The sequence below is a fragment of the Papilio polytes genome, unplaced genomic scaffold (genome assembly GCF_000836215.1).
Source record: "Papilio polytes unplaced genomic scaffold, Ppol_1.0 DF821845.1, whole genome shotgun sequence".
Lineage (NCBI taxonomy): Eukaryota > Metazoa > Arthropoda > Insecta > Lepidoptera > Papilionidae > Papilio > Papilio polytes.
The window spans coordinates 4,349,904-4,360,710 of NW_013527359.1; the positions used below are offsets into that span (position 1 = coordinate 4,349,904).

At 35.9% G+C, this 10,807-nt stretch overlaps 2 protein-coding genes across 2 annotated transcripts; both read right to left on the reverse strand.

Annotated features, from left to right (window-relative positions):
* Positions 1 to 4: 4 nt before the first annotated feature.
* On the reverse strand, positions 5 to 2,292 carry LOC106107828 (integrator complex subunit 8; the record flags this gene model as incomplete). The annotated part of the gene is made up of 5 exons (XM_013288833.1): positions 2,013 to 2,292; positions 1,728 to 1,931; positions 1,560 to 1,657; positions 1,260 to 1,390; positions 5 to 1,187 (listed from the first exon to the last, which is right to left on the reverse strand). Coding segments are annotated over exons 1-5 (1,734 nt in total), but the record flags the coding sequence as incomplete, so codon positions are not given.
* A 2,623-nt stretch (positions 2,293 to 4,915) lies between these two features.
* On the reverse strand, positions 4,916 to 9,305 carry LOC106108152 (lipopolysaccharide-induced tumor necrosis factor-alpha factor homolog). The gene is made up of 3 exons (XM_013289244.1): positions 9,064 to 9,305; positions 7,139 to 7,430; positions 4,916 to 5,507 (listed from the first exon to the last, which is right to left on the reverse strand). Exons 1-3 carry the CDS (start codon positions 9,074 to 9,076, stop codon positions 5,402 to 5,404), a joined length of 411 nt encoding a protein of 136 aa, XP_013144698.1. The 5' UTR covers positions 9,077 to 9,305; the 3' UTR covers positions 4,916 to 5,401.
* Between the last annotated feature and the right edge of the window lie 1,502 nt (positions 9,306 to 10,807).

The following is a 10,807-nucleotide window of genomic DNA, read 5'->3' on the forward strand; positions in this document are numbered from 1 at the left end:
TAATTGCCAAAGTGACCAAACACACTCGCACGTCGTCAGCCGTGGAAGCCTCTATAAGTCGCTTCTTCAGCTTTCCCATTCCGAGTTCAGCGACGCTTTTAGCTTCGAAACCTGGTGTGTCCCAGTCATCAGTGAGGAGCTCTTTTGGAATATCCATGTTCTCATCGTCGCTATATATCGGATCATTAATCAATTGTTTCAAATTCTCATCAGATATTAATTTTCTTCTTATCTTTTCACTTGAATCTCCTCCGACATATTTTCTTAAGTACTCGTCTATTCTATCGAGTGGTATTTTGCATTGGGATGTTGCTAAATGTAAAAAGAATACATTTAACCTGCTCCAGTCAGATTCTGATAAGTCGGATTGCAAAACTGGACCCAGAGCCCAAAATAGCAAGTCATAAAACTTGTTGCCCAGAGTTTTAAGCTTGTTAAGGAAATCGGGATGTGTAGACGGTATTCCGCCTTCGAGAGCGTATCTCACGGCATTTAATGCTGAAACTCTATTTAATAGATCTCTTGCAACAGTAAAAGCACCACTGGAAGCCGATCCTTGTATGTCTAGCTCCACGACTTCTCTATGAATCATCGGGATTTCTCTAGCCAGGTTGTCAGCTTGTAAGATTGCTATTATCCCTGCATAATGATTAGAAACAGACTCTTGTAATTTTTGTAAAAGTGTAGGTTCTTCATTGAGTAATTCAAAGCCTAAATTTAGAGCTCTTATATAACCTACAATATCATCATTAGTCATACTAGCGTAATTGAAGTTGTTCCATGGCATATCTCTTTGCAATCCATAACCTTTTATATCAATGATTTTTTCAAGAAGTTTGGCATTTTCTCTACAACCGAGTATATGTTTTTTTGCCATATCATGTTGTCCATAAAAGAAGTAATTATAGCATAAATCAAAATGAATCTGCATCGCCAGTTCATACTGGTTTATGTAAACTTCTCCTGCATTCCAATTGTGGTTCATGTCATTACAATCCTCGGTCAAATGTACAAATGACTCCATAACAGGAATTTTAATCTGTTTAGGGCTTCTATAACTTGAATATTCAGTTAGAACACTTTCTAAATATTTAATGCTTTGTAAGCGTGATGTGTCACACATTCTTAGTATTTTTTCAAAGTTTTGATTCATCGGGTTGTAACCTGTATCTGTCTGCATTCCCGGTCTAATGATAGAGAAATTGTTATTACTATATTAAAAATTAAAATAATTTTCAATAGTATGTAGAAATACTTACACATGGATGAAGGACATTTTTGTTGATTTAGCGAACAGTGCCGCTTTTACCGGAAACCTTAATATCCATCTGTGATATAGAGTTAAGGCAAACTGTACTTGAGGTTTGTTTAATAACTCTGTTGGTATTTCCTAAAATTTATTAAAAAGTAGTCAAATAAGTGAAAAAAACGAAAGAAATAACATAAAATAGTGTAATAACCGTAAGATATTCTTTTGTTTTATTGTTCAAAGTTTTAGTTTAATAAACAATTTCATAAATTATGTAAAAACCTGCTGAAAATTATCTTATTCTATTTACCGGAGGTGGTACAGCGAATGCTGTATCAGTAGCTAGATACACAAGGTCTTGCATCAGCTGTTGCTGTATTTGTGGAGGCAACTTTGTTTCAAATACATCTGTAATAAACAATTACATCATTGTTGTACCTAATTATCATTCTATATGTTTATTTTAACACAAAATTACCCAAGTTCCAATGTAGTGTTGCAGCTATCTTAAGAGCGAGTATTTTCAGTGCTAGTTGTTTCCTAGTAAATTGTAAAGGCGCAGTAGACACTGTTGGAGGACTGGGAGGGCTGTCTACATCAACAACTCTTTCGCTTACTTTTGGTGCTGAATTCTTAGCATCAACTGATAAGAACTCTTCTATAAGTTCACATGCTGATGGTTCTGTAATAAGACAAAATATATCAATACTAATGAATAATGTTGCTTATGTTTTAATGTTCTTAATAATTAAAGCATCCTTACCTGGATTTGGTTTGCTAAGATGCTTTTTTAATAGAGAGGGGTCAAGTATGAATTCAAACCAGAGGATAGTGTCGGGTGATATGGGTACAGTTCCCGGCCGTAATAAATCTACATCCATTGTTGAGGACTAATCATATAAGAAATATTACATCAAAAGACGTCTTCAAGTTATTATTTTCCTAACGGTGTTGAAGTTTTAATAAAAATGATCTATACTTATTCTAAATTGGTTAATAATTTTAGAAAATATTAGTATTTGATTTCTTAAAAACCTACGTTATTTACACGGCAAACGCAAAGCCAAAACAAAATATGTCAATGTCATAATGAAGACTGACGTCACGGAATCGTGACATTTGTTTTTTTTTAATAATTTGAAAAGACAAAAGTAACGATATAGTGACGGCAGTTTGTTTTAAATTCTAATTTCATAACACTTAAAAAAACGTTTTGGTTCAATTTGACGATATTTTTTTTTGGTTCTTTGCGGTATACAAAGCCTACTTACTTTGGATAATTCAGTTTTGAGCCAAATATTAACAGCAACATTTTTGTTAAGATATTAAGGACACTCGTACCCAGCTTTTACATTTTTATATCAATCAATAACACTTGATATACTCAGGTGTCATAAATCCAAACTCATGAGGTAATTAGAATCAGGGATACTTTACTATATTAAGCTGCGATTAGCTTGCTTGTATATTAACAATTTTGTACCTTTCCGATGAGACTAACTTACGTTTGATTTTTGTAAAAATAGCTACTAATTGACATACATTATGAATTATGTATTATTTAACACTACATTATGTATTATTTAATACTATAGGATTATGGGTTATTTAATACTACAACATACTCTTAGGAGTAAGAACTAATGCTGCAACTGGTAAAGTCGCCGGGCAAAGGTAGACAGCATAGTAAAATATGCTATATCTATACGATGCTATGCTATCCACTCTGCTCGGCATATTTAGGTGCACTTGTTATATGGTTAGCGTTATCTCTCTAAGTATTCGATAACCGATGGATATATCGTGTGTTTCCGATAAATTGCGTTGAGCTACAAACAAGTAGTAGTTTATCCGATATTTATCTTCGATATTTTGTTTTCGAATTACAATTGTTACACAAACTTGCTCCATATTTGGCACATGCAATAAGTAATAGAAATATCTATTGTGTATTAAAATCATATGTGCATCAAATAACTATCGAGTGTTATGTAATTTTCAAGTGGATTGTTATTTATAACACGTTTTGCTAGTGTATTGAGAAAACAAGTGAGTGTAAAAGTGTTGAGTTAAAAAAATATATATCAAGTGCATCCGTCCTTGCTCCCTGCCCTTTTCCCCCCGTGTGTAAAGTAATATCCCAGAAAGTTGTGTTTATTAAGATCACACTTCTACATTCATGAATATAACATCCTCAAGTTACGCTCGAACTATACTTATATGTAACTAGTTAGTTATGAACAAAACTGTTCATTTACGAGCTGTTGCCCGCGACTCCATCTGCGTGGAATTAAAAAAAAACAAAAAGAAAGTAGCCTATGTGTTCTAGACTGTGTGCTACATATATGCCAAATATCATCGAGATCTGTTCAGACGTTTAGGATATAAACTGTAACAAGCATCTATCTATCCAACCATCCATCCATCTCCACTTTCGCATTTATAGTATAAAAAAGATTAACACGCTCATTTGTGTCGACTGTTGTGCGACTTCGATTTTGATACGAAGGAACTGCAGTCGGTCGGCAAGAACTGCACTAGAACCAATCTAATTACTAAAAGTCTTTCAGTGGATACAAACTCATACGAACAGATCAGGCAGAGTAACAATGAGGTATACATAGAAATGGACCTCTTACGTGTGGGCTCGGAACCCGTAGGAATGCGGTGTCCCCATTGCCACGAGGACGTGATGACCAGGGCTGCGTATAAGAACACCACAATTACACATATAATTGCGGTCATACTCGGCGTGTTGTTTTGGTACGTATGCGAGATTTATATCTTGGATTATTCCCAACCGTCACCCCGCTCTGTCCCCACGTGAGAATAACGTTTCATCCGTCCCACTATCACCTATAAGGTGACAGATGTAACCGATATGAAATAAATAAGTTCCAACCGTCCCCTCGTCGCAAAAGGTAGGACGGATGAAACTTTTCATTCTCATGTTTAGAATAAAATGATGAAACTCTTGTTACGATAAGTAATTTTTTAAATTTCAGGTGGCTGTGTTGCTGCGTTGTACCCTACGTTGTTAGAAGATGGAAAAACGTGGAGCACTATTGTCCCAATTGTCAAAGATTTCTTGGAGTTTATACAAGGAAAACCATTTTATAAAAATGAAACTTTCTTTAAATTTAGATTAGATTCAAACATTAAAGTTATTAAGGCTAGATTTAGAAAGGATGTAAAAAAACAGCTAAATAACCTCTGGAATATTTGTTAGAAAAGATTCTAATTTGATAGTTAAAGCACATTTTTTACCCATGATATATTTCGGCCCAATTGTAATTGCAAAGGAGGGCCGGAAAGCGGACATTACGGACCCCCAAAATGGATAATATTTTATTAAAACATTTTAAATGCTACAATGTCAGCCAAAATATAAAACAGACACCATCTCTTTTCCTTTCCTTGTTACACTTTAGAGATTTTAGTTAAGTTTATGTAAGTTTATTTTCGTGGCAATATCTTTGCTTGTTCAAACGGTAACAAAGTTGCAAACGACGGTTTGTGAAACTTTTCTTCGTTTAAGAATTTAAGTCGGAAATGTTACAATATAAATAACATGTAATATTCATTTCATTGCAATCATTTGTTTTGATAATAATACATGCACGTAATTACGTTGCAATATTTAGGTTATAAATTAAAAAGAAATGTGAAGATTGTATAAAAACTATATTTAAATAAGTAGAAAATTTCGAATAAAAATTATTATATTTATACAACACATTTTGTGTTTTCTTGATTAAACTAGTATACCTTAATAATAAAATATACCTAATAACCTAATAAGAATCATAAACATATCACAGAATAGTAATTTTCCATAAATGTTTGTAGAAAATGATTGAGAGAAATTGTACATTAATATAATTAAATCACATATTATGTCTGTACGTGAATATATCCTTGTGATATTAAAAGCAAACGATCATAGTTTTATGCATCAAAATGTAATAATAATCTGCACATATTGAATTTTACTTTCAATATAACATTAATTTTTATTTGATATTTTAACATTTTCAAGTATTCGATACACATTTTTCATTTTTCCTAATCCTTTTACCGATATCTAAAAATAACAGATTTTTTAAAAGGTACACAAGTTAACTTAACATGAATAATTAATTGGCAATGAAATCAAGACGGTGCGTAGGTACCGATGAACGCTCTACATTTAGGGCAAAAATGGTTAGCTGATTTACATGATCGCATGCAGTAGGGGACGAAGCAACCGCAACAGCATCTGTAAAATACAACAGAAATATTGTAAACTCGGTTTATTTAAACACAAAAATATGTAGAGAAGTACTTCCAATTCAACGGCGAATTCAACAATTTGTTAATTACATGATTATACTTTTTCAGTTATTTCCTATGAAGTTTGAGATAAAACGAAGTGATAGAGACAGATAAAAGTAGCTAATGTTTGCAATTATGTGGTAAAAAGTATCCGCAAATATTTTGTAATTTACATGTTTAACTGGATATAATTATACTTGTAATACATAGTGACGTGGTGTGATACTTGACTGCGTTCACTGCGTACAATGTGTTTTTATTATCTGCGTAATTAAAGCGAACGACTTGTTTCTCGTATCAGTGTTACATCAGAGAGATCAAATATCATTCATCGTTATCATTACCTCTCCGCGATATGAATTCTTTAAAAAGTTCGTAAATGAAGATTAAAACGTAAATTTTTGACACTAACTGAGCTCAGGTTTGACAGCAATGAAAGAGACCGACGTGCGCTCATGTATGAGAGCGGCAGTCGGGCCGGCGATCGCTCAGGCGTAAGGGCGAAGACCGAGATTTAAGTTTGCTCAGGTGTAAGAGCGAGGACCGAGGTTTACGTTTGCTCAGGTGTGAGAGCGAGGACCGATATTTACCTTTGCTCAAGTGTGAGAACGAGGACCAAGATTTACGTTTACTCAGGTATGAGAACGAGGGTCGACATTTACGTCCGATCAATTGTGAGGACGATCGAGAATCGAGAATTAAGACCGGGACAATATCATACAAGACATCAAAGCAAATCAACATAGCGGATTCAAGAATTGAGAAGAAGATTCTGCTATCTTTACATTATTACTTCGAGAAGGCTTTGTTAAGCGGTCGATTGCTTTTGGTGAGGTATCGATGACAAAGCTGTAAGTAAAAACATTTATTGAAATACGTTACGGGTGTGAAAGAAGTATTTAAAAACTTCAAGCGAAGGGACTCGCTCTTTGCAGAAAGGCCGAGTTGTTAGCTTTTTAACTATTTTTGATGTATTCTGTATTCTTAAAAGTTATTTGTTAATCTGCTCTATTTATCAATACATTTATCTTTATTTAAAACAACAACATTGTTAGGAAAATATTAGGAAACGGAAGGAATAGTAGTGGGTAGTTTAATAAAATATATGGCAAGGAGTGGCTCGGGCGCTCGGATGCAGGCTCGGCGCTCAGTCGCCAACAAGCTCAGTGTTTTACTAGTCGTCACAACGGAACGTTGGATATATTTGCGTTTTCGCATTGGAGTTCAGTTTGTGTGTTTTAAAGTAATTTACAAGTATTCGTGTTATTTGTGGAAATATCTAACACATGCAAAAAACGATTATAATGACCGTCAGCCATATTGCTTTCAAAATAATTATGCGAACGTAATTAGTAATTACTGGGCATGAATCAACCGACATTGAGCGTCGGTAGTTAACTGTGGGCATTAAAGTTTAGTACGTTTTTATTTTCTCGACATTAAAAATATTTTGCTGTACATATACGAGATCAATTAATATGTGAAACCCATAATTAATCAAAAGACTCTACTAGGTTCTGCAATGGATACTTGGTAACTACTATATTCGTTATTTTTAATTGTAATAAGACTTACCCAGTTAATATACAAAGTCCAGCTGATATAATATGCGTTCGATTGTTAGCCGCATAGTGTACCCGGGTGACAACAGATCTGTTGCAGTTGGGGCAAGTAATGCCAGTTGGTCGGGGTCCTATTTTGATGTCACTGGTATCGGATGACGTGGGAGCGCTGGTGACGACCACAGTGCGCGGCTGTGTGGTGGGAGCCGCGGGAGGCGGGGGGTTATCGCCGAAGTAAGATGGTGGCGGGGCAGGATTCGGTGCGCTCGGCTCATACGGAGGTGGTAGACCCATTTTATTTTCCACTGTAATAAAACAGGATTTTATAGTAAAGGTGTTTAGAAGTTTAGTTTATTTCACTAGGAGTTATTGTCTCATTATTTAAACAAAAACAGTATTTTGTAGTTGTAAATAGTGAGTTACCTTCAAAGGTATGTAACTATCAAATTCGGATAAACTTGTGATTCTTATCTTTTCATATTAATGTATTGGTGCAATATGTAAAATATCAATTGTAACTATATAATTTGCATCCAATTTGCATCGCATTGTTCACTTCAATTTGTGAGTAGGTCAAATCTGTTTATTCGTGAAATAATTTCAAATTAATTTTCCATGAATGAATGGGAAAGCGTGCGGCCATCGTGTTGTAAACACTGATCACGTTCCCATTGTGTTCAGTTTACGTTCCGTTACACGATTGTTGATGTTATATGATTATGCAAGTCAATTGCAATTGACATATTGTATAAATTTGCATTTCAAATTCTTAATATATCGTTATAAAGATATTTTTAAGATGGATATCAATGAGCAATAATTCTAATACTTATATTAACAGAAATAGTTATTGTTTATAAGGTGCATTAATATTGTACGTGAACTAATTTCAATAAAAACTTTAAGTTTTTAAGCATGAATCCATGATGATGGAATTGTACGCGAAGAGTCTAAATGTGCTTGTGTAATGTTTATTTACATTTCGTCTAAACCACATGTATATTTATGATGTAGTTCATTTATAATTTTAACCATTATACATTGTGTTCCAGTCTCTATCATGAATGACGATGCTGACCACATTAGCATGTACAAAAAAAACACGTATAAAAGCCGCACCATACGTTCAGTTTTAACTATACAATTCGACTGTGAAGTGAAAACTGTAGATGTGTACTTAACTAGTTACGATTTCTGTATTTCCTTGCGTTGGTTTTTTTAGGAATATCGTGACTTGTTATTAGGTTTAAACCATTTCTCTTAGGCATTAAGTGTGGTGACTTATTAAGTGTCGATGTTGTAACGATTACTGCGCTGCTATGTAGGCCGTGACGACAATCACGTTAGGCAATACCGGAAAATGTTAATATCTGTTAAATCCGAAACACTGATATCGAGCCGTTTTTTTTTCGTAATCGATGTTAATGTCATCAAGAAATTTTAGGCGAAAAATTTAAATGTGCAAATAATGCAAATGTGATAAAAAAAATCTATCAAGTAGTCGTTAAATTAAATGATGTAAATGAGGTTAGCATTGCCAATTGGAATAATTTATTTTCGTAGCAAACTGGTCAAACAACATTATCCACGTCATGAACAATACAAGGAAGGCATTTTGTAGTTAAATTCATTTGGAAAATAACCAGTTTTGCAACGAAAAAATAATCTTATTTGAAGAATTAATTAATCTATAAGTATTCTTGTTTTTTTTTTAAACTGATAATTTAAAACGTCTTATTATAAAGTTCATTTCATAAATCCAAATAAGTTTTTTTTTAAATAAAACTGTATTCAAGAGAGAATTAAAAATTATTATTATTAAGATTTAAGAAAAAAAATGACTCAATTTCTAGCAAATAAAGATTACATTTAAAACCTTTGAAGTTAATAACGATAAGTAAACAAACACATTTCTTAATGGGATCAGTTATAACTTACTTGTTGCGTCCATTATGATGAAATTTGACCTTCGCTCTGATTTCTTAATCCCACTAAACTCTTGAAATACGAAACTAAACGTAAAAACTTTCTGTCGTAATCAACGATTCAGTACACTGTTACACTTTGTTCGAATTTGAATTATTTCAAAATCACGTATTAAAAATTAAAGTTAAAAGACATAATCTGTCTTCAAAACTGTGTTGTTTACTTCGTAACGTTGCGCGGGAGTGAATGCACTCGACCTGTGCGCGCGCAACTTCGTTCCGCGGGACAGAGACGGATGCTTGTCGACATAAGTGAGAGAGGGATAGACTGCGAAGCCGTACAGCCTCGGTTAACCCTTTCCGCAAGCGTACGACTGGTTGCGCCTGCCTTATTATAATGGCAATCGAACAATGCGCCATATTGTACAAATAAGTAATCTAGATACAATAACTACACAATCGGCAACGTCTTTTAATTATCTTTATTATTTACTAGCTGTGTGTGCCCAGCGTCGTCTCTGCGAATATCTTTGCAGAAAAATAATAAATACATGCGCTAACTAACCTAACAGATGTTATTGACTAATGATGCATTTGTTTTACTAACAAAATGAATTTAATTAACAGAAATACGTTATTTATGATTGAATGCGATAGATAGTTATTCGTTTTTGTATGTTATAATAGAAACACACAACGTCTGTAGCGACTCAATTTTTTCCTTTAATATAAACAATTGCATAGTAAAGAATCATTCATAACATATATGTATAGTTAATATTTATAGTTAATAGTTTTGTTGACCTTGACGCCATCATTGTTTGCATGTATCACGGTTATGCTTTCGTGCAAAAACAATACAATACCATACTTTTGATCTTCGCTTTATATTCCATGGCATTGAAATATTTTGTATAAAATTAGACTTTTGTCGATTTTGGATCACCTGCATCTGCATCAGCATACATATGTCAATACTTGTATATGTTTACGCAAAATTGTTTGCAGCTTGAAAAGATCGAGATGTGAGAGGAAAATCCTTTATTTTTTAATGGGCATGAATTCTTTGGCATGTAGTCTGCAAGTGCCTGTTACTTATTTATATTTATATTGATTATATTATCTGGTGAAAATACTATATTTTTTATTAAGATTAATAGTGGGAAAGCGCCATCTATACAAAAAAGGGTAAATTCGTAGAGAAAATTAGGTGCTACGATAGTCGAGGGCGGGCGGAATAGCTACATGGTTACGAGAGGGCGGCGGCGGTGGTGGCAGACGCGGCGGGCGGGTCCGGCGGCGCGCGCACGCTTACATAACGGCAGCGGGTACCGGGCGCGCGCAGCTACTGCGGGGTGAGGGGCGCGGGGCGATCGATGCGCGCCCGGGGGGAGTCAGTCGAGCGGCGAGCAGCGACATGGCGGCGCGCCCACCCCGCGCGGCGGCCCCGCGGCCCGGGCCGCGCGAGTAGGTCGCCATGCGCGATGCGGTATGAGGCAGCGCCGCGCCCGGCGGGCCGGCCCCCGCTAGCGGCGCCGCCCCCGCCATGCGAGCGCCGCCGCTGCTGCTGCTGCTGCTGATGGCGGCCGCGGGCCTGGCCGTGAGTCCGCTCGCGCGCCTCAACCCCTGGCTGAGCGCGTGCGACCTGGAGGAGGAGGGCGCGGGCGGCGGGCGCGAGTGCGGGCGCGCGGCGTGCGGCGGCGGCGGCGGCGCGCTGCCTTCGCTGGCGGGGCGCGACGTGCCGCACCTGTGCGCGC